Source organism: Paralichthys olivaceus, chromosome 1 (genome assembly GCF_024713975.1).
Source record: "Paralichthys olivaceus isolate ysfri-2021 chromosome 1, ASM2471397v2, whole genome shotgun sequence".
Taxonomy (NCBI): Eukaryota; Metazoa; Chordata; class Actinopteri; order Pleuronectiformes; family Paralichthyidae; genus Paralichthys; species Paralichthys olivaceus.
Genome location: NC_091093.1, coordinates 2,429,588 through 2,454,602, shown reverse-complemented (window position 1 = coordinate 2,454,602; position 25,015 = coordinate 2,429,588). Strand labels below are relative to the sequence as shown.

The 25,015-nt window shown below is 39.0% G+C and overlaps 1 protein-coding gene across 3 annotated transcripts in view; it reads right to left on the bottom strand.

The window, feature by feature from the left end:
• Nucleotides 1-25,015, bottom strand: part of adamtsl3 (ADAMTS-like 3) — a 153,649-nt gene that overhangs the window by 37,657 nt on the left and 90,977 nt on the right. For 2 of the 3 annotated variants that reach the window (XM_020080365.2, XM_020080364.2), the window contains exons 7-15: nucleotides 23,127-23,253; nucleotides 14,370-14,444; nucleotides 10,621-10,778; nucleotides 8,545-8,656; nucleotides 8,269-8,407; nucleotides 7,176-7,226; nucleotides 2,859-3,063; nucleotides 2,217-2,364; nucleotides 604-688 (exon numbers count right to left, since the gene is read on the bottom strand). In XM_020080365.2, coding sequence (XP_019935924.2) covers nucleotides 604-688; nucleotides 2,217-2,364; nucleotides 2,859-3,063; nucleotides 7,176-7,226; nucleotides 8,269-8,407; nucleotides 8,545-8,656; nucleotides 10,621-10,778; nucleotides 14,370-14,444; nucleotides 23,127-23,253 — 1,100 coding nt within the window. Of the gene's footprint in view, nucleotides 1-599; nucleotides 689-2,216; nucleotides 2,365-2,858; nucleotides 3,064-7,175; nucleotides 7,227-8,268; nucleotides 8,408-8,544; nucleotides 8,657-10,620; nucleotides 10,779-14,369; nucleotides 14,445-23,126; nucleotides 23,254-25,015 lie in introns of those variants that run through there. The other variant, XM_020080366.2, reaches the window with a different exon arrangement.

Genomic DNA, 25,015 nt, shown 5'->3' with positions numbered 1-25,015 from the left:
GCTGACCAGGCCCAGAGCAGAAGGCAATGAGCACGCTTATCGTCAGCAGCGGAAGGAGGGGAAACAGAACCAGACAGATTGACACAGGGCTGGATAAGCTGTGTTTGCTGATGTGTGTGTGTGGTTTGTCCAAAGCACTTTACTTTGAGCTTGAAACCTTCAAATATTGAGCAGATCGCACTAGCTATTTTACCTCCATTTCACCCTCCTGAGCCACAGCTGCTGGTAAGAAGTAAAAACTAGCTGGAAAGCTACAGTTGTTTGTACATTCTATTTAAAGTCTTTCACTATTACTAACTGATTTTCTCACTGGAGGTGATTTGCAGAGCAGATCTGTAGGCTATATAGCAAATGGGACATATATATATATATATATATATATATATATATATATATATATATATATATATATATATATTTGCTATATAGCCTATAGCCTACAGCCTACATATATGTATATATATATATATATATATATATATATATATATATATATATACAAGAACAGAAGATGGCACTAGTGATAGATGTTGCAATCCCAGCGGAAAGCAATATCAGATATATGTTTTGTTTCTGTCTAAATGTGCATGTGTGCATACTCACGTGGGATCCTCTGTGGCAGTATGGTGTTCCTCCAGTTCGTGAGCTTGTTTTAACCAAGGCACTTTGGCCTCCACTGGCATGGATTCTGACAGGGAGACAGAAAATTAGTTACAGGGATCAGTATTCAGTATTACTGATTCATGCCCTGATCCAACCAGGGATGAATGCATCTCAGAGCAGGAAACTGGAAAGTGGACCAGGAGGGATGCATGTTGTTAAAACTTTCTGACTTTTAAGTGTCTTGGTTCTCATGAGTTCTCGGCATTGGCAATGTGCCAAGCTTTATAATACCCTTTTTAAAACCCTTTTGTATGTTCCATGATTGTCATAGTCAAGCTTAGATGCTGTTAGAAGCTGACACAGTTAGGATCAATGATCATAAGTGAGAAAGCACAGATTATCTGACAAACTGTTATCTAAAAAATAATCTAACCGAAAGAAGATTTTCTTTTTGGTCTGTGATGAAACATTAGACAAATACCACCCAATTAGACATTTTTCTGCACAGGATCACTGCAGAGTTTGATACAGGGGAAATTAATTTAAAATATGTACAGTCTGGTTTCAGCAGATGAACAAACTCTGAGCACCTGGAGACGGCTTGGTTGTTCTATGTGTAGTGTTTTGTTTTTTGGACAACACCTGAAGGCAGCACCACCCGGGTACCTGAGTGTGATCGATCCATTCTTTTTATGAAGCGATATCAAAGAGAAGCAGTTCCAACCATCGCATTAGAGAGGCTGCTGTGATATGTGATCAGTATTTCAATATAAACTTTGAAGGAAGTTATAAAAGTTGCAATGGCCCTCTATAGGGAAAAGGTTCCCCACCCCTGGTTTAGACTAGAGTAAGGTCTCTGTGTATGACAGAGAGCACTCACAGCATACTGTCTGAGTTTGGATTGAGTCTAAGACTGAGAGTTCTGTTATTATGGAAAAAGCTCTTAACTGGCGTTGAGATTTTCAGTAAAGCATGTGAGACTATGAGCTTCTTTGTGAGGGATTAAATACCTCTTAAAAAACTTAGTTTAAAGAGGAGGGATGCTCATTTATGGTGCATCATAAATTAGGGGCCACATGATGGAAGCTAATGTAAATGAAACCTGTTGTTTTTATAGTGAGGGTGGTGACTGTGTGGGACACAGCTAGTGCGCAATGCGTAACGGTCAAAAAGGCCTGATTCACAACTGCAGTACTGTTGTTTCTACCATATATCACACACTTGAAGAGCACATGCATGTGCACACAGCACAACCCATGAAAAAAAAACATATTAACCCATTTAATAAATCATTTTGACAAATAACATGTATATTCATTTGCTAGATTGCTTTAGGATCAGTGTGTAGCTTGTATGTGCAATATTATAGTACTGTACAATGCCTTAGATGAGATAATGTTTTAAAAGTCCACATATTAATATGCAATGGGATGCAAAAGTATTTGTAATGGAGTTCCGGAAAAATGCTTTTTACCTTAATTTCATTGAATTGAGCATTTGTACCTTTCATTGACACTGTATACCTGATATAGAGCCACACCCCTTTCCCCCACTGTATTTTGGACACCACTGTCAATATGTTGACAGCTCTCCATAAATGATGAGTGTCCTACCTCTGGGCTTGTGGCAGGCGATAGGGACCAGACAGTCTTCTTTAACGTGAGGTTTGAGTGATGCTTCACAGCCTCCAATGTGCTGTCCACGATGGTCGATGCAAAGAACCACCCGGTAACGCAGGCCTCGGCCACACGTAACTGTGCACTAAGATGTGATAGTAACACACACAATAATACACATGCTCAAATATCACACACTACACAAGTTCCATCAAACAATTCAAGTGGGTACGGTTGATGGATGAATGAATCCCGAGGTCGGCAAACATTTAGGTTTTTGACCTTTAAAAACAGCTTAGTCTACTTGGGACCATTTCAAGAAATGATTGACTATTTTAGATTGTTCCATTTAATTATACTTATTTGTATATTTTCAGAGATGTGAAAAAATGAAATTGTTCAGTAACTTTTTAGAAATGGTAAGAAAGTCTAGTAAACAAACAGTTTTTGTTTAGCAAGAATATGTTTTCTCAGCTTTTCTTCTTTTTTAATGTGTAATTGGTACAGCGTCCTGGGGTGTAACTGTAATCAGTGTTTACATCTATCAGAGGGCTTACTGCTTTGTTGACTAATTATTTCAGCTCTTCGAAGGATTTATCTATTTTTTTTTTTTGCTGGTGTAATCAGACACTCACTGACCTGTGACCATTCCATGGCCACCCACTGGGGGCAGGTGAAGGTGTTGCAAATCTGTCGGGTGACAGGTCGAGGGGAGTGGGTACACTTCCACTCCTCCACCTGAGAGAACTGTCCCTGGCTGTCCTCCTCCACGCAAAGTACACTGCGATCCTGCCAGCCACCACTGCAGGACACAGAGCACTGGGTCCAGGGGCCCTGCTCCCAGCTGCATACAAAGGGAGGGAACCGGATTCACTGAAAGTTTATCAATTAATCATACATCTAACATTGTTGAATAACAGGCATCTGCATGGTGTGTCCTGCCCTCATTTAAAAAAAGAAATGATGTTTTTCTAAAAAACATTTGATTCTGAGCACCTGTTCATACTACTATCATAAATCCCGCAGATACAAGCCAGGAGCTCAAGTTAATGTTCACATTGTAATCAGCACGTTTTAAGTGTAGTTACTATAACAATTCAGGAGCTATTGTGACACTATTTATCAAGGCCTAGTTAAGTGAGACAATGTTGGTGTCAGGCGACAGCTAACTGTTAAGTATTAAACAGAAAGTCAAATGTATGACAACACACCAATATATTAAGAACCCTCCCCCAAATTTAAGTTCACAGATAATAATGAATGCCCACAGGGTACAGTTCCACTCCTCCACCTGAGAGAACTGTCCATGGCCAAGGCAAAAAAAACTCCTTAGGCAGCTCCCTCAGTCCATGTAAAATATCCACAAAAAGATAGAAAAACTCAGTAAAGGTCCTCCCTTCAAAATGTACACCAGAATGGCCGAGAAACATGGAAATAGGAGTCCAATCAAGAGTTGAAAAAAAAAAACTTCTGCTCAGTGGTTATGGTGCTTCACTCACACTTTATTCTCCTCACAGATAAGGTATCACCATAAAAATGAAGCAGATATCCTTTCTTTTCCCTAATCCTCCTCACTAAAAACCTCCTCTCTCCCCCAAACAATTCACCTCTCTTTGTTTTCCTAAGCCTTTACACCTGTGGAAGGGGACTGGCAGTAGAAATCACCTCTGAGAGTGATTACAGCAGGAAACTACACAGAAAAGCACATGTGATGAGGACAGAGGTTTCACTTTGCAAGGATTCAGCACTAAACCATCTAAAATAGGGACTCTGCATTTCTGTGTTGTTGAGAGAGTTCAGAGGAGAGGAGAGGACAGGGTGGAGCTCACAGAATGGCTACAGTAATTCAGATAACCAAGCTTTACAATTGTGCTGGGCAGAGAGGCATCTCAGAATGAACACACAACACGCACACACATCCAACCTTGAGCTGAATGGTTCTACTTCAGAAGACAACATGCCTTGTGCCAACAGGCTAAGCTGCCGCTGGTGGTGTGATGGGGAAATCAATGTTAACTCCTCATTGTTTGGCCTTAATCTAAATCAACCATGATTTAAATATCACAGTGTATCTGTGTATGGTTGTTGAACATGACAGTGAGTTTGGTGATCTCCACAGTCACCAGATGTACATCCAGTAGAACCTTTAGTATGTGTTAGAACAGGAGATTAGCAGCAAAAGAAAGTGTCCTACATCTTGTGGAATCAATAACATGAATCAATGAAGCTTGAAGTTTGAGAGCAAAGGGAGTACCCAGTATTTGGATGGTGTTCTTACTATAGTCCTTAGTGCATGGTTATGTCTCTGAATGCTGACAATAGTTTTTAATGTAATCATATTTATATATTTTTATCTAAATCAAAAAAGTGTTCACCAGCCCTGGCAGTATACATATTGGCCCTATCTGTATTCCTAATGTTCGGAGTGTGGGTGAGAGCGTGCTGTGCACATGTTGCAGGACTAGGCTGACTGCAGGCTCACTTCACCGCTGAGATAGATAGATAGCCTAACAAAGGTTTGCTCTTGTTTTAACAGGGTTTTTGTCAGTTTGCCTCTTCACTTTCTTTACATCCTCTGTCAGTTGAGCCAATTTTCTCAGTTTCAATACTTTGGCAGTGGTTTCACAGTTCTACCCTAACTCTGTTTTGTTTGCAGAGCAGTAGATGCTCTCCCTCAGTGCTGTAAATCAAGCCTCTGTTCCTCCACACAATCTTTGAACGCCCTCGTACAACCTCCATCCTAAAACTTGCACAGTGTAGACAATGTTTACAGGGAACCAACCTTTTGTCATTATTCTACAGCCATTACATTTTGAGATCAGCATTTACTTGACATGATAAAGCAAAAAAACTTGGCTTTATTCTAAATGTGGATGATAAGCAGAAAAGCACTAGATAAATATAGACCATTTACTAAGTAACCCAATGCTGTGTCTATTCCTTCTGTGGCCACTCATGTGTGGTAGTTCTGCCCTCATTTCGTCTATGTTTTAACATTACGTTGCATGTGTTGCTCTTCACCAGAGGCCCCTGTGGTCACTTGATAACAATCAGGGAATCCCCTGTGGAGCTGTGTGCTTGTGACAACTGGCCCTAGCCCTATTTACAATTGTGTGTATGCTTGTTATGTAAGTCTGCATCCTAACTATGATGCAATTCACCTATTCTGTTCTTTATCAGAATAACCTGCATGATGTTTGTTGTTTCAGTACCTTACAAAGCACTGATTGCTGTGGACGGACAGCCAGACTGACAAGCAGACATTTTTATGGTCATAAGACACAAGGGAAAGAACAGGAAAAAGATGGAACAGCCAGGGAGAGACAGACACAAACAGAATGTGTTTCGCAGCACTCTGTAATTGACTGCACTGTCGCGCACTTCCATTTGTGCATGTATTAGAAATGTGGTGCCACCGTAAAGTATGTCTCCCCTGAAAGGCACTGTGAAATTCAAACACTGACACAATGGATACCATATAATTAACTAATGAAACATACAACTGCAATACAGTACACAGCAGAAATAATAAAGTTATTTGACCTGTCAGTGGAGCTTAAAGTCAAGCGGGCTTCTGGGAAAAAGCCTTGCACCTCCTTATTTACACACATCAGTGAACTCTCTCTCTCCACACACATTCCAAGAGTAGGTGTGCAGCAGTGTGCTGCAGTGTTACACGGCAGAGCACATCTTAAGGAAATGATGGCTTATTATTATTCTCTCCCTGTGACAGAGTGTGAGGCAGTCTCCACCAATCACTTCCAGTCGGACCACTGTGCCAGGAGCTGAGCTCACAGAGCTGAAAACCCCACATCCAAGGAGCACACTGCCAACTACTTTTGGAGGAATTTTTTTTTTAAAGTCATATGCAGAACTGGATTGCTCACTCTCCCCAATGGATAGATGAAGTCAGAGTGGAGGAGGCGAGAGGCCTGTGTTGATTGATGAGTAATGCTTTGCTTTGGGAGACAGCTGCCGTGGAACAGAGCACAGTAACTGTTTTTAAGACACAATGGAATGAAGATGAATTTTTCCCCATTTGCTCCTTCTCAATGTAAAATTGGATCAGTTTGTGGCTGAAGGGAGAGTGGCAGAGCAGAGGCTTTTCACAACCCAGACTATATTTTATTATTCATCTTGTTCTTTGCTTTGATTTATTAAAACTCCAGTGAAATGATGCCTGCTTTGCTTTTTGTTTTTGGCCAATTGAGAGCAGTGGAAATTAATTTATATATCACCACCTTTTAAACTAGCATAAATTGTTTGTGGACAGTCACACATCCAATGTACACACATAGCATAATCCTTCCTCTGGCATCAGGATTTTTTTCACCGAATGCATTTAAGTCCTACATTCATTAATCTTTAAAATCTGCTTTGGTGTCCACCAACCTCTATGTATTAAGCTGTGAAATGTGCCACTACATTCACAAGCAAAACATTTAGTACAGTCTAATTCATTTAATTTGATTCAATAATTCATAACATAAAAACTATAATTTAAGAAAATGTAACATTTTAGGTGACAACACAACAAAAATAAAAGTAAATTATTAAAGTGAGTGACTACTATTTCCTACTAAGAATGTAAAAATGTATGACTAATCATTTGGAAGAATGTTGTGGCACATGTACTTTAATTCCTCCAGGCGTCTTATGTGGAGGATTTACAGCAGCTCTCCCAGTGAGGGACGTTTAACATGTTGAAAGGACTCTCAATAACTCTTATTTACATACTTCCTACTGCTACTTCTCCCCCTTGTTACTCCAGGGTGCATCAATGGGCGTATTAAAACCAGTAATTACAATCACAAATTTCTCAAAACTTTGTGCCTCTTCACCTCCTGTGTTAGACCTCAGCCAACACTCTCTCCAAACTGGAAATAATTCAAAAAGAGAGCAATGAAGAACAGTTTCCAGTAACTTTTAAAATGAGAGATTGTAGGAGCTACTCACCGAGGCAGAGGTTGGAAGTGGTCATATGGCATCACCTCTTTGAATCCATCACTAGAGGAAACAAAGTATTCCAGAGCACTGTCAGTTTATGAGATTATGATGTCAGAACAGCATCCCTTGAGCTTGTAGGGAATCCTGTCAAGGCATATATGAAAACTGTAAAAACAACCAGAATGATACTCAACATTAGCTTCGGCCTTCGCAGTTGTAATAAAGTCATAATAGGGTGTCAAAAGAAAATGCTTATTCATGCCAATTTATAATTTCTGCTCCTCAGCATATTGATCAGATCCCTTGAGCCAGCCCTTCATTAAAGGGCTGCAAATTTGTTTTAGTAGTTATCTTATATTTATGGGAGGTTTTGAACTTGTAATGGTTTGGCTTGGCCTGAAACTCTGAGCTCTGCCCAATCAGATCCTCAGCAAAGTCCCTCCAGCATTGCCAAAAAGCCTGGAGCACTAACAGGACTGGACCTCTTCTAAAGCCAAAATAATAAATGTCATTCCCAACTGCTGAACTAATCATTTGAGACTCAGTGGATTGTATGTAATGTGAAATATTTGTTTCAGTCTGAATCTCTGCAGTTTTCAAGTCATCGCAGGATCAACGACTGTCAAGAAATTTCTGTGTGTATTGTATTGTATTTGCACGCTTGTTTGCACATGCTCTATGGTTTACTGCATGTGCATATTACTTGTATCTGTTTAAATGTGTTTCTTAAACAGTTTTTACTCGTCTCACTTGCAGCTAATAAAATCCGTACAGTAGCGTTCTTGTTCTTATCTTATCTATGTATATGTTTAGGAGAAATTATAACATCTAGCAAGTATCAACAGATGAAAACTAGTCTTTGCTCCCCTTGGCACAATTAGAACATTATTTATTAATAATAAGCCAATAACCAGAACAGAAATATGCACTTAGTAAAATGTTGCATCATAAAGTGTAGTGATGCCTATAGTTATTCATTACTTCTACAGTCACTGCATGTGGTTATATACAAAAAATAGCCCTAGCTTGGTTTGGGTCAGTGAAAGGATAAAATGTTCCTGTGATATCAACAATGTAAAATAAAACTGAAAATGATCTCTACCCCTCTTTGCAGGGGTCCATGTTGCACTCCTTGAGCTTTGTTGTTGGTTTGGTGTTTTCAGGATAGCTGTGACAGTGATGCTCAGGCAGGGTCTGGTTGGATCGGATGTCTGTGCACTCTGCAGAGTTGAGCTGGTAGCCTGGGGAAGGATATTGGACAGAGGCTCTTTAAACTGGTGAAGCTGGACGTACAACAGCTGAAAATAACAAAAACAGAAACAATGTTAAACTATCCATAAAACTGTGTACAGTTACCATCAACTAATGGCCCCCTCACCTCCTCCACAGGTGACAGAGCAGGGGAAGAATTCAGTCTCCCTCCACTGGTACCTAATCGGCTGGTAGAACAGAAACTGGACAACTGTGTCCTTGGGGCCTCTGTACTTCATCTGGACAAAATGGGGTCCAAAGTCGGGTGAAGAACAACATTGTGTTAAGTAGTGTAAAGTAGAGGAACATCAGAGAAAAGTAGAAGCTCAGCTCAGTAGGATCCCAAGAACCACACAGTTTGAGGAGTTTTCAAATTAATGTCTGGAACCAGGTTACTGGCCCCATGTGTCCAATCAGTGCTTTCAACCCAGCCACAGGTTCACATCTCTCTATCAGTGACTTTAAAACTCTCGAGTGTACAAGAGAAGACACAGTAGATGGCGTTAATGTGCCATGACGTTGGTTGCAACCCGCCAATAAACCCGAAGGAAGAAAAAGAAGAGAAGCCAGAAATAACTCATGGAAGTGACCGGAGAATAGAAGAAAAAAATTCAGATTGACAATTTGACACAAACTGACTCTGTCAGTCTTTTTCAATGGAATCGTTCCATGTTCTTTCAAAGAGTAAAGAGTTGCCTCAGATTGTAGAACGTGTGCTGTTGAACCGCCCTTCCTTTTCTTTTGATGATGAAATTGGAGTGTAAGTCACAACCTTACAGCTTAGGATAGGATTTGAACGTGTCCACTAAACTACTGAATGTGCTTTCTTTACACTGACCTCCAGAATGCAATGCATTATCATCAAATAAATTGTAATTTTATGTCATAACTTTTACCTAATGTGTCTTAGTTGAGTGACAATAACTTTCATCTCCAGGAAACAAGTGAAAGTGAGTCAAAAATTTAAATTAAAGTAAACATACAGTCCAGCAATTAAGCAACATGACTTGAATCTGCAAAATCTGTGGTTGCATCCCAAATCCCACACCATGGTGACAACTGATTCATCACTTTCAACTGTTGTATGTTGTAACCATGTATAGAGAAGAAAATACTGCAAGGTTTGGACAACACTCCTCACATTATATCTAATAATCAAAAATGTCAACATTGATCAAACTTGCAAACAGTTTATAACATACTGCAGAGGCCACTTTATTTGGTTCTGCTTGCAGGGAGAAGCATGGAATTTGTGGCTGCAATGCTATTTCGACCTCAAATTCATCCATCATTCATCATTCAGTCGTGAATTTGAAAAGTTGTAACATAATCGTGGCCTCTGTGCTGTTTCCTACAGTTGACTAAGCCTGTTGTCACTCAGCCCCTATTCCATTGAGGATATTTTGTAATTTCAGAAGACGTTACATTACCACTAGCTTTTGGTCTCTTTCAAGCACTATGACACCAAGCCATGGCAACCTCACTGTGACAATAAGTAACAGTCACTTCATTGTGCATAGCCTACTATATAACAAGGTTCCTCTTAATAAAAGGCTAAACAATTTGTGAAAACAAATGGGAACTGTGGTTTTTCTTTATCAAAGACAACTCAAACAAAAGAAAATGTTTCATTGATTAGGGACCAATTTCAGCTTTAGATTTGTTGCCCATGTATATGAGATTGATTTAAAATAAACTACACTCAGTGTATTCATGGTAATGAAGAACCATTTTCATGGGCTCATGAATGTGGTTTTGAGAGTTTCTAAACAACAATTGAGCACTGTGACATAGAAGAATGTGATAGACCAGGTTTTGAGCCACACACACTTGGAAACATTCATTATTGTTTGGGGACGTCTCAATATAAATTCATATATTCTTGAAAAATGTCCAATAGTAAGGTGACTTGTAGAATAATGATATTTATATAGGTCACATTGGTGAAGTTAATGGACAAGGCTTTTATCTTTGCAAGACCTCTGACTGTGTAGAGAATGTCTTGAGCTGAAGAGCTTGTCTTTGCTATAATCTGTAGAATAAAAAGGGTTGTGAAACAATACAGTCATTTGAGGAGCTTTTTCTGTAAGATTGAGCAGCTCCTGGCATTACTATATATTGAGCAAAATATGGACATCAGACGTTGGATATGCTAAGGCGGTTATTGTTTAATTCTTTGCATGCCCCCTTTATTTATTTTCACCTTGATGATGAAATCAGCGTTGAGTGGACCATTTGACTTTAGTGTCTGCCTTTCTGTCCCTCTTTGAAAATCCAAGGAGGTGTTTCCTATCACGTAGGAGCCTGTGGACATCAGACTGGTCTCCTCCTTCCTTCCCTGGAGAGAGACGGCTTCAATAGCTGAGGGAGAGACACCGCAAGATATTTATCAGTCTACACTTTCAATCATAATATCACATTTAACTTAAGAGAAAAAGTAATATTCAAAAACAGTAAAAGGCCTTGGCATTAGCTAATGTAATTAATGTAAATGTGTGACACAATATCATTATGTTTTCTATCCACTTAATGCTGGTAATTCAGGTGTTGTGGTGGCAGCAGATTCAGCAAGTGGCCCAGGAGAGGTGTCCTGACAGACGGCCAAACCACCGAACAGACTCATTTCACTGGGCAGTTCTACTCCTTCCAAATGTATGAGCTCCTCTCCTAATCTTGAAATGCAGCCACCCAGAGAATGAAATTCATTTTAACTCTGTAACTTGTATCTGGGATAGCTGTTGAAGGGATGCCTGGTTTTCAATTGATTCAATGGGACCTTATCTGTGGACATAGTAGATGCCCAGAGCAACAGCTCTATCACTAACCTCCCCACAACAAGACTGAATGCTCTAAACTTTGACATGACCATTAGAGAGCAATTTCACAATGTTCCTCTTGAAAGTCATCTTCATCATTCTTGATTGGTCAGGTTTATGTCACATGTAGAATCATTACTGCTACAGTTTTGAGAAACAGTTTTTTTTTTTACCCATCAATGTTTCCAACAACTGAAATCTCTGTATATTTCAGTATATGACAGTATATGACATCAATGAAGCATCGTGTTAGTTCATGCAGGACAGGGAGTCATGTGCTCAGCTGTCAGCTACCGACGGGTTATTGGTGCTCGTCAGTCACCCACCAACCACAGCCCGTTCTCTCACCAAAGCGGCCACTTTAAATGCAACCTCATCCTCACTGATCCCTGCTCGGCTACACACACCCACGCCTGCCGCAGGCAACTTGCCTCCACCACCCCAGACTCCACCTTTTAGCACCAAGTCCAAACATGGCTGTGGTAAATGATATTCATCTTAAACAAATGTACCTTGCCAGTGCCAATCATAACTGTATCCCCATTGTGCAACAAATGGGTTAATCATGACAAAGTGTTCCTGACTGAACTATTGCTCTCACTGCAAAAAACACCAATATCACTCCTTCAGTGCCCTGTGCTTATTCTGAATTTTAAGGGAGTTTGATTGTGATAATAATTATTATGATAACAAAAACAGCAACCCATTTTGATGCAGCAATTCAATTTGAGTGCATTGTAATATTTGCATGAACTATAGACTGTATATAATGGCAACAGCCCATTATATCATCTACTGTACCTGTGTCTTGTCTGTTATTACTCTCATTCTCACTGGCCCATTTTTCAAAGTAAAAGATTCATGTGCTGCCACACTACCAAATTTCTGATGAGATAATTAAAACTTGATAATATTTGATTTCAAGAGTTCATGAACTTGGAGGATTTGAGTTTGCCAAGTCGAATACTTAAATTTCCTCTCTTTTACTATGGTCTCTCCCTCTCTGCAGCTTCAGCGTTCCCTGTCCACCACACTCATCTCCTGGTAGTTGATGAATGATCTGTTAAAGTAATTAACTCCTCAATTCTGAACCATCTGACAATGAACACATTCAGTAAATCCAGCAGTTTTCAGCAACGTGTAGGAACTTGAGTATATTAGCAGAGTGAAGGCTTGTGTACATGTGCTGGGTTCATCGTGGGATGTTGGTCTCAACAGCTGACGATAAAACAGGTCAGGAAACCCCAAAAGATAAACAAATATTCAAACTGCTCCGGACACGTAAATCACAGGGTTCAGGCCAAGTTGGAGCTTTTTGTATATTTCATATCCAGAAAATGGAGTGTTTTAACAAAACCTTCCTTATGAGTTTAAGACAGGTCAGTTTCAGATTCAGTCCAAACTTTTGGCCTTGTGAAGAACTCACCAACCTAAAACATGGTTGCTCAATTACCAACTCAGCTACAGAATGTGACATTGGAGGCTATGGTCACTGACGTGCATATGGACCGACAAATGAACTAACCCTTACCCTAATTGAAATTAATTCAATTTTATAGCCCCAAATCATAACATACATTATCCCAAGGCACTTTACCATGATTAAATTGTGTAACATAAACACCATAAAGTCTTAAGATTAAGAAAGAGAAAAACATAATAACAATAGCCTATAAGAATAAACTCCACCGTATTTTTTACTTAAATAGCAAATAGCAAATGTTTTAGGGTGTTTGGAATCAGAAATCTTGTCATAACTCAATGGGATGGACTTACCATCGACTAAATGAAATGAATTGGATGAAAGCCACTTGTTTTCTTGGCAGCAAACTCAGCAGTGAGATCTGTGAAATTCATATTGGATGCAACTTTGTTTTCAGTGGAGAGAATAGCGAGTGCACAGAGTCTGTCCTGAGACGCAGCTTCAAACAGCTGTGCTCTCCTGATAAAACAGTCCTGTAATCATGGAAAAATGCTCTGTGTGTTTATTTAATGAGGTTTGGACATTCGAAAAGCATCAACCTGCTCTGATGCAGTACCTTTGCTGAACAGTGTTTATTTTTCCATTGTACAAAGTTTATTCACAAAGGAATCCAAAATGCATTCATTTGTGTGAAATCGGTGTGGAGAGCAGCCCCATCAACTATAAAACACATCACTCATGTAACCCATAAGAGGGCTAGAGACACCCAGAACTGGACAGATGCCATCTTTTTGAAAACAGTCTCAGCGGTTTAGTTTATTTGAAAGCTTTCACACTAAAACAAACAATCCAAACTGGTAGAACAGTCAGCTAGCGGTGTGCAAAAGGACGGAATTCATACATACTCAGTGTACTTTCCCTTGAATTGTACACTAACATTTTATTGCAATATTTATCAATCCAGTCTATTCCGCATTAAATGTATTTGAAGTCGGGTTGCCCTGTTTGTCTGCTCTGTAGCTTCTCCTGCACTGCCTCATGCTGTACAGCAGACCCTTATGTTTGGTATGTTAGTTGCAAAGAGAATAATACTCAGCGAATGGAAAGCTACCAGTGCTCCTTGTTTCTCCTGATGGTTGATGGAACTGGTTTCAAGGATGCATCATGAGAGGCTTTGGAGCAACACGCAAGGTTTTCGTGAAAAATTTGAGAGCACTTGGGGCCAAATTTATAGGCACCTAAACTTTCCTGAATGACACCCGAATTTTGCACGATACCTATTCTGTCTATTCCTCGCCATATACTTTATTTATTTTTTTACTCAATGAATAATTAGTATAGGCTGTAACGCTTATCTCTGTACAGTCTGGCTTTTTTTACTTTTTTTTTTTGTCCATTGTGATCATTGTCCTTTATGCTTTTGTTTGTATTGTATGTTTAATTTTTTTTCTGTGTGAAGTTAAATATAATTAAAAAGAAATATGTTAAAGTCACGATTTGTATAAAATGCATTACACACTTTCATGAAGTACTAGTGTTTGTATTTGCACCCGGGGGGGAAATAGTTGGACAGCAGCCATTTGACTAAAAACACTCCTTTGGAAAGCCCAGCTTTGAAGCAAAATGTTTTGTATAAGATGGTGAAAACTGTTGCAACATAATTGTTAACTCACTAGAGGGAATTAAACATATAATAGAAATGTCGACACTCACATATCACATCAGGTCCTTTGGCACTGAGTCTGAGAAAGCGACTTCCCACTGGCACCTCCAGAACTGTTTTATGAGCTGCAGGTGGACAGAAGGTAAGTAAGGTTTCATTGCAGCACAAAACACAGCACAAAATACAGAATGGTTGTAAATTTGAGGAAACTTGTGCATAACTAAGTGAAGAATGGAAAGATGGGACAGTGTTCTCATTACCATTACAACTTGGTGGACATATCGTGTAACAGAATGGAAATAGATAGATAGATAGATAGATAGATAGATAGATAGATAGATAGATAGATAGATTACTTTATTCATCCCCGGAGGGAAATTAAGTCGTCATAGCAGCTGGTATATTTGAATACAATAAAATACAATACAATAGAATAAAATAAAATATTGAGGTAGAAAGAATAAAAACAGAAACACAAGATGAATAGGTAGATAAGATAACCTGCAGTGGCAATATGATGGTAATAGTACTGATGATATGATGGTAATGTTATTGTTAGACAGTATATAAAAATAGTAGTACAGTATATATATATATAGTATATAATATAACATAATATATATTTATATAGATAGTAATTATACCAATATAATAGCAGTATATAGTAATAATGGCAGCAACAGTATATATTATAATAATAATAGTAGTGGTAATAATATAATAATAATAACATGTACACATGTATAAATATGTGTATATAGACTTATATATACGAAGAATATACAGAGAATATGAATATAAGTAACACAGAGTATTCACAAAGTCTGATGCTGTTGCCAGTCATGTTAATAAAAAACAGGCTTGAACACTAAAGATTACAGTGGAAGTGTTTTGACAGGGTGAGTGTATGTCTGTGTGCTCATGTCTATTGCTGAGAGGACCAGTTGCAGCTTGTTAATACACCCCCTCCAATATCCTGAGAAAAAAAGCCTATTTAAACATGTTAAACATAATTTAGTAAGATATTAGATACTAATACAATAAACCAGCCACTAGGGACACACTTTTGGGTAGGTCTAGTGCCAGACCCAAGCCCGGATAAATGGTGAGGGCTGCGTCAGGAAGGGCATCCGGGGTAAAACTTGTGCCAAAACAAACATGCGGATCACAAATGATCCGCTGTGGCGACCCTGAAAAGGGAACAGCCGAAAGATGAAGAAGAAGAAGAAGAAGATTAGACACTAATACAATGCACCTGGTAGACTGTAAGCGCATGTGAGCATTCAATATAAGTTGTTTTCAAATTGTATTTGGTTCATTTCTGTCTGAATATATATACACTTCTTGGCGGGGGGGTGTAGCACAAGATTCTGGGCCCTATACACAAGCAGTCTCTGTGGGTCCACTCCGTTCATGGTGTCCCTCATGCATATTTCAAATTTTTTTAGTGTCACAGTCAACTATCCAAATGAATCTGTAGTGTTTGTTATAGGGTAGTATTATGGCTCTGAGTCATATTGTGTGTGTCTGTGTTTATGTGTTGTGTTGTTCTCCCTCCCTGCCTGGGGGTGGTGTTGTTTTCGCTGTTTTCTTCTTCCCGGCTCCTGAGGCGACCGTGCTGTCGCTATACATCAGACTGAAGTGTTCTGCTGATTACTGTTCTGATTAATGCTTGAAGCAGTCCTGAGTAGTGGTAGGGAAGAGAAGCCTTTTTGTTTTTGCATCCTTTTTCTGTTTTGGTTAGCTAGGCAGGTAAGATCCCTGTATTTTCTTTTTGTCTTTTATTTTAAAGTAGGGAGGTTAGTTTGCTGTTATAGATTGTTTTGTTTGTTATTTTGACTGTGCTCTTCCTGATGTTCTTTTATTTAACAAATGATTTGTACAAATAAATCATTTGTTTCGACTTCAAAACAATCTGCGTGGCACTGGTTATACTTGGGAGAGGGGAAAGAGGGAAGGCGTTTATGTTCTGCTCTGGTAGCTCCTAGGCCAGGCGTGACAGGTAGTCACTAATAAACAGTACATAACCAATTTAGTTTGCTGTACAACCTCAGTGGATCATCACTCAGTGGGAACGAAGCTCATTTATTTAGTTGCCTTATTTTGAAAGGTTGGTCAGTGAATTTGTGTTTCCTGTCATTATAAGCAACGTATCTGTATGGGACTTTTATCGTGAAGGGTCACCAACGGAAGTGGGTGTTCTTTTCGAGCGAGACTTGACTAGATGTAGAAAAATAAACGGGCATGTCGTCCTGGTTCAAGTCCACATTGTTCAGTTCTTATTTTACAGTTCTCAGTTACGACACCACTGCTTCCTGGTTTTGGGTATACCGGCAAGTGATCGACGATGAGCTCCCACCCGAAGCTTCTCCCTCTCTTGCTATGGGAAGGTGACTAACTGGATGTGTTGTAAGTAATGCCTTTTATTGCTTCCCATGTGCTGTTTCAAAGTGTTGGCATAGAGATACTGTGGACAACGACCGGGGTGTGAGACCTAAAACATCTCTGGAAAAATACAAATGGCATGCAAGTTGCCACAGTCATTTAGCAATCTTTGATGACACTTACTTGCACATATCCTGCTGTGTAGTCATGTAATGTTAACTGTGCCTTTTGGCAGACCTCTAAAGGAGCTGTTTGTCCTAAATACAGTGCTGTTTTAATTCTAGAGATGAATATACTTCACATTTTGGCCCTTGACCAAAGTTATCTGAAATGACTGGATGTCGACATCAATATCCAGAGTCATGACAGAGTCTTTCAAGGTGTCTATTACAGTCTAAGAGAATGCCCAGATTTAAAACAAAGATATCTTTGATGAGTTGTGTGGAAATAGAATAAATACATTGCCACAATCTCAAATAATCACATAATCATTACTCCCATCTGTTTGACTCTGAGTTTCCTCAAGAAAGGAACCGCTCCCAGCTCTGTCTGATTTTCTAAATGGGGCCAGGCGAGGATTTCATCTCATCCTGCTGCTCATTATACTGCGCGTGGATTTATGTGTGTTGAATGTTACCAACATCAAATTTTCATTTTCCTTCGAATATCAGTTGAAATTCATTTAAATTTATAGTGTGTGTAGATTGAACTCCAAGGCTCTCATTTAGACACTATACTTCCATTATACTTTAGAACCAAATGCCTACACATTGCTGCTCATCCATAATAGACAGTGTCTGTCTTCATGTCGTTCCTGCTCAGGCCCTTGAAAGCTGATATGTCCTCCTCTGAGCTTTCACCTTCCAGCCCTGCTGTCAAACCCTCCTCCACCTCATTTTCTGACAACCCTTAAGTCTGACTCTCCTTCCACAAACCCTTAGAATTCTTCCTGTGTCACTCGCCCTATTATTGCCTAGGTATAAAAATGGATTAAATTGCCAAGTGTGTGATAACGGGCTCTTTTCTACACATTTCAGGTTGTCTTCACTTTCCCCAACTCCAGTGCAAACCTGCAGGAGCTAAAGCTGCCTGAGTGGTATCTCTGTAGCCCTGCAGAGTAGTCAGAAGCACACCTTTGGCTGCTGTGTAGGATCCATAACCACAAATCGCCTTTCATATTTAAGCTGTATCAGACACATTCAAATAAACCAGAAGAATTTTCATATTAGTGACATTTTTTTTTTTTCAAAATTGCAAAATGTTTCAGCTTGTTATGCACGTCAGTGCAAATCGATAAATACACTTTTTATATTGCAGCATTAATTTGAGAGACTTGCACTGACTTCCCTAATAACATGTCTCCCTCACTGTACTCCCTGCTTGTGGTAAAAGCCGTTCACTGTTTTTCGAACACTGAGTAATGGAGACCACCACACTACAGTCACTGTCAGCCCTAAATCTGCCTGTTTTACAACTGCACAGCAGCCCTGATCAACTCTGCAAAGCTAAATAACATCCACGTGTGCAGTGATGCGTCAGTGAGCTTTGCTAACTAGTCAATCATGCGACTCTCTTAGGGCAATGCTCACAGCAAACACAAACAGCACACAGCGGAACTATTGAAGGTATTTACTGCTGGAGAAGGATTTATGTTTTTCAGCCTGCAAGAGTACTTTCTGACTTCTCACAGCAGAAGTGTTTCTCCCTTTGTGGTTAAGTGAGGAGGTTTGGTGTTGATGCAAGACCTTTATAGATAAGTGGAGGATTAATTATATTTTCTACATTGTATGAAAGTTACTGTTCCACTGGCGAAAATATGAGCGCTGAGCTCAAACAATTAAGCTGCCATGGCTGCAAGCCAAATTGGCTTTACCCCTTAACATAATTATGCTACGAAACTACATCTGCAATGTCCCAAATTCATGGGATGAATGAAATAAATTCAGCTGCAGTCATTTGCATTTTTTCTGTAAGCTAAAATGGACATTAAGTGTAAATAAATTAGAGAAATGAAACACAGAATAAACAGTAAGAAGCTCATTTTATGAGTCTGCTCAACCCATAAACATGAGGGGATACTGCGGCCAATTCATATTCCAAATGCAATCACCGAACAGTGGAATCATGAATAATGGATGAAGTGGAACAAAGGTGATTCTCTGTGCACCTGCAATGGTAAATAAACCTGCTTACCAAGGTAACCATAAATGGTCATACTTGGTTTATTTTATTAGCTCTTCTTTTAGGACATTAAAGATAAGGGAAAGGTAAAAAAAAGACAGGAGATACTAAAAAGTTCAGTGTGGATTTAGACAGATATTAAATATAATTTTTTAAATTATGTTTTCATTAGTGTACATCCACCTGCAAGAGTGGGTACTCTTCCACTGTGTCCTGTATGTTGCGCTACTATGTTTCTACAATAGTCTAGAAAGGACAAACCAAAGGGCCAGGACCCTTATCTGAATGCCACTGCAGGTTCTCCTTCACACTGGAAAGGAACAGGTGAGTGTGGGGCCACACCAAGTCAGTAAAACTTCAGGTTTATCAATCTGTCCATTTAGGACGCACAAGTGATAATGAATCAGTTTCACCTGCTTTGGTGCAAATGAAAGTAAAAAAGGTGCAATGGAGAAGGAAAAGCAAGAGAACCCCCAAAAAGGGAATGGTTTTACATGTGCTGGCCACAGACAGCTGCTCTCTCCTTATCCTTCCTGACTGATTGTTCTCCAGTTTTGGGTTCTGCTAGTGTCCTTGTCACTACTGGTAGCATGAGGCGGGACCTGCAGCCCGATCAGGTGCACAGTTAGTCCAGCTCCTCTAGGATGGAACATCCATACGTGTGGTCGCAAGAACTTTCCTGTGTCTCTTAGTACAGTCTCAAGAGCAGGGAGGAGATACCAGGAGACTGGCAGTTACACAAGGAGAGCATCTGATAAAATGATTGTGGGCCACAAATCACAATCAGTCCCATGTTATTGGGTAACACCAGTCTCAGAAAAATGTATATATATTTAGGGTATGCAAAGTAAAACAAACCTAGGCACCTATACAAAGGTATAAGCAAAAGCCCAGTATAAAGTGTATCATGCTCAAGAGGATATTGTTTTGTTTCTTTGCTGCAGCTATTCAACATTCACCTAAAGAGGAATTAAACAAGTAACATTTTAAAATACAATTTTAGACATAGAAAAGGAATAATAAAAATACATTTAATTGAATAAACCAAGTGGATTAACAGTAATTTCACGGTAAAGGTCAAATTAATGAAAGGGTTAAAATGTGGGTCAACAATAAATAAGTAGACTAACAGCAGATTAAGTGCATATTGAGATGAGAGGAGGTGTACAATTAAGTAGTTTGAACTTAAGTTTGCACTAGTGCAGTAAACTTTAAAAGAATGGACAGAAATTGTGGATGGAAGTCCTACTTTCCTCTTTTTGTTTTGAATAAAAGCCAAAGTCATTTCAGTGGATTGAATTACTCCAATATGTACAGGCTCCTTAAAGGCTCAGGCGACATGCTGTGAATGGGCCTACACTATAACACATCTCCCGGTATTCTTCACTGTCTCCTTCCTGAGGACTGTGGATCAATTAAGGGGGGTTGTTGGATGGGATAAGACTTTAACCTTTTGCTGTGGATCTGAGCAAAACACAGATTCTGTTTCCACTGTGAAGGTCTACAATCTATCCACATTACTGAGTGCTACAAAGACAACCGTGTTTGGCCCACTTGTTTGGCTAAAAAGTACTTCAAAAAAATGTTAATGAAGGCTTTACAGTAACTGATTGTCAACTAAGAGTTCCTCTTGCATATCAACTTTAAATTTCTGAAATTAAAAAAGAAATAAAAAGTTTAAAATAATTATCATATTAAATTGGAGTTTTTCCAAGCGCTGTTAATAACACTTCACAGCTTATTAAGTGTGATGAAGCTGTGGGAAAAACTAGTAAGTGAAGTTAGGATTAATCTTTTCTGGAAATACTGGCTGTTTCACAAAAGTAGTGCAGTACTTGCTCAATAGCGGCCTGTTTGGAATGGACTGTGAGCTAGAATGTGAAGTCTAACAATACATTTCTTTCTCTCTACTTGTTTAACATTTTGTCAACAGAAATGCCACACCATGAATAAATGTATGTCACCTACAAACTAAAAACCATAGAAATATGTTTACATAGGAACTGGCTTTAATTCCTCATTCTTGAACTGATACAGTACTCATGCTACATTACCTCAGGACTTCAGCTTTCACCTAAATGTGAAAGCTGAAGCATCACATTGTATGTAGATATGTATTTATATCACATATACCCTGCTCACTTGAGACACTTGTTTCGAGAAAGAGGACCCAAACCTGCTCAAACTACAGATTATTGGTTGACCAGTTAACCTGGGATCAAATGAGAGCAGTGTTAAAGAAGTAGATGATACAGCACTGTCTATAATGACCAGGTATGACAGCTGCATCCACTCAAATGTCAACACAGCTTAACTCACTATACCTACAACCACCATCACATAACCACTGAACTCATGTATGCCACTGCAAGAGTAATCCTGGAGATACTTGGGTATGAAATCAAGAATACATGAAGAGAATGCCCCCCATGGAGAAGAAAGTTGGAAGTAAAGATCAAGAAAGCCCAGAGGGATGGAGGAATTTTTTATTTTAAAGGTTTTGGAGAGGTTGGAGTGGTGGTTGGACACTTATCCTTTAAAGGGTTTTACTGCATTTCCCTGCCCAAGGTAAAAGTTAGGTTATGCTTGGTAAAAAGTACAGAATAAAGTCCCTTGTGGAAATGTGGTATGCACAAATACTGCACTGATATCTGCTCTGTGCACAAAAAACAATAAACCCAGATTTTCTGTTAATTTATCGACATAATATTATTGTAGCAAAATTAGTTTTGTAGTGTGTTGGAGTTTCTTCTACAGCATATAGTACCATAGCCTTCATGTTTTCTTATCTACATGCAATTATTCAAATTGGTAAGAAAATCATAAGGTTATGTATGTGAAATATTGTTATATATTGAATTATTGATGTAAAATTACATCTTCTGTTGGTAAACAGGTGAAAGGCTAAAATATTATGTAAATGATCATGAGGAAAAATAAAGACATAAAACATTGTTGGTAATGGCCATTATCAAAGACAAACTATATACACTGCATGTATTCTTCTATTTAGTATAGACAGACATATACATCAAGCAATAATCCAGAAAACTGTGGAAATGAATGAAAACTGGCAACTCTGGCAAAAGGTTCATGGCTGAGGCAGGTTTGCTGATCTAAAACTAAGATGGAAACAGATTATAACCCATTTCCAAATCAAATGTCTGCTTGGTTCTTCTTATTGTGCACAGTGCTTTGTTGTAAATATCAAACAATATCAAACAAGCAAAGATGAAAAAACAGATTTCGCCATAACACAGCTATTAATTAAATCTCTGGGTGTTAAATCTGAAAAATAGTACAAGAAGAGAAAATTGGATTGATCTGTGAATAGTGCAGCTCCATGTGTTAGTGGGTGGGTTGCTGTAGCCAGATGGCATTTTATTGCAGAACCTTGATTGATAAATGCTGAAGACAATGAAAGAAACTGAAAAACTCCTTTGTCCCCCATGCCATCAGACTGTACAACTCCTCACCTGGGGGGAGGAGGGGTAAAAGGAGGACAGAGGATGGGAAGAAGCAGTAGTAGCCACTAACCACTACCCATAACACACTGGATTCTGTGCAATAGGTTTTTAAACACTGGACACTGTGCAATACATTTTTAAACACTGGACACTGTGCAATAGCCTCACCACAACCTTGTAAATAAAATGTCAATTGTTTTACTGTCTTTTTTACTATTTGTCTCTTATTGTTTTTTGGGGGGGGTTTTTTCATTTCCACTAATGCTGCTGGGATTTTAATTTCCCTGAGGGGTCAATAAAATTCGATCTAATCTAATCCAATCCAAGAAGAGCAGGCCAAACCAGAGATGTCCCCTGAAAGCCTTTGGCCAATTTACTAAGGAATGAAATGCAGATGAGACAGGTGTGAACCCCTAGTCCCAGCAGACAGACATCCAGCTTTATTATTTACTTCCCATAGGGTCTAAGTGGGAGGAAGGCTGGGCAGGGATAACACATGTTTTGTCTACTGTTGTGAAAGCAACAGAGACATACAGGTCTGAGCTGAGGGCTACTATGTAAAATGACCTAGAGAGCTAATGGAGTGAGCTATTTGCAAAGCGCCAGCATGTGGTGGACATTTTGAGTGGGGAAAAGGCTCCAAGGGAATGTCAGAGCCTGCTCTTTATAACTTGAATGACCTGAAGCTTAAAAATGTAACAAATGTGAATAAATAGATGTATGTGAGTTGGACATAGATGGAGCTTGCGTCATTGCATGGCCAGCGATACGTACATTGTTCTGGTGTCAGGTGGGGTAGGACCTGCCCTCGCACCAGCCGGCAAGTGGAGCCATCACCGCCACAGACGCCACAGTTATCCACCTTTGCGCCACTGGCCAGCTCCCGATCACAGCCCACTTCCTGCGCACACATCACAGATGCACACTTAGAGAGAGATATAGGACTGACCAACTCATCCACTGGTCAGGGACAGAAAGACAAGACATGCACATTCACATTCGGTACCACAGCAATGAAAAGGTAATAATTAATTAACTGATGAGTTGAATGATAGAAAATATCAACATACTATATCATGTCATTTATCAAATCAAAATATGTTTTAGTAGAGTACAAATTCTCCAGTTCCAATCATAGAACTCCTATTGTTTTCTCTTGTATCACTGTGAACCAAATCAGTCTTGAAAACTGTAGTAACAAACAAATACATCTATGATTCTGACTATTTCAACATATTTGCAATTCGTAGACACACAATAATAATCCTCAAAAAAAAAATGTAACCAGATGCAATTATGTTTCTTACTATGATTCATTTCTTACTACTACAATTAATATGAAACATAGGAGACAGGGTATTACAATCACACAGGTTGTCAACAAGCAAATGCTTTTTACAGATAATCTTAATTATCACTGAATTCAAAGTAAAAGAGAGTGATGGCTGTACTCCCTAACTGCAAAAACAGTAAAAAACTAGTCAATCACAATTGCTCATGATTTTCTTCTACTGGGTTTATTTTAATGGCACCTTCATGTAAACATACCTGCTAAAGATGAACATGGAACAGTAACAGTATCATTGTGAGCATGTTAACCACTGCAAATCATTTTATAACATCACCAATTCTAAATTGTGCCTTGTTTTATGGATGACTGGCGACCTATTCAAGCCTCATCCCTCGTCCCACAGCCTGGTCTGTCTTTAAATTCAGCAACATTAATACAAACAAATTTTAAAAAACATGTATAATCAGTTTCATCTCAGTGTGTCCTTTCATGTAACCTGATCCTTGTCTGCAGCATTAAAAATGAATTCAGCATGATGTCAGAATTAACTGCCCCGACACTGTTTCAGATGCAATTAGAGAAAAGGCTTTTGAGTTGATTTATAGTAGATGGATATTTCTATTTTACTTCAGCCTGCAAAAAACAATAATATGGCCATGCTGCATGGTTTGATAAGCAAGGTTTACATACCATGGGGGAAACTAAATCAATCATGACATTTAAACTGATATTTAAAATATTTTTTCATAATTTTAGGCAGTTCTTACAGATACAGAAACCTTACTTATTTAAGTGGCAGATAAACACCAAGATCTCTTAGGTTTAAAGACTTGTTGAGTTACAATAAGATCTTTGAAAGTGGATAATTATGCAACACCCTTAACTAAATCAAAAGACTTTAAACCTACAATGCTAATGCTTTTAACAACCAAGTTAGTACACCCTGTCGATGGAGCTTTTGCTGGGCTGCAGCGATGTACATATGTATTCCAGTATCCCGTGACATCATTGCTGTGTAACATGTGAAACATCACCTCTGACCTCACAATTATGCTGAGAGGAATGATAGAAGGAAAGGGTTTGAAAATTCTAACCAGAGAGAGGGCAGTGGGATCACTGTTTCTGTCTGCAGTTATAGTCTCTCAAATTCTCCATTTCAGCACTATCTGTACAGATGGCAAAGATGCTGGCTGTCAACCTCACCTACACTAAAGCACTGATCATGAACCTCTTAAAAATGAGTTACAGTATATCTACATTTTCCTGGCAAGTGCTTAGTTTCGTGTGAATATTCACTCTCCTCAGGTGGAAGTAGGATGAAAGTCTTACATCAAAACAGCCATCTGCACTGATGCTCACTTTTATTGTTGAT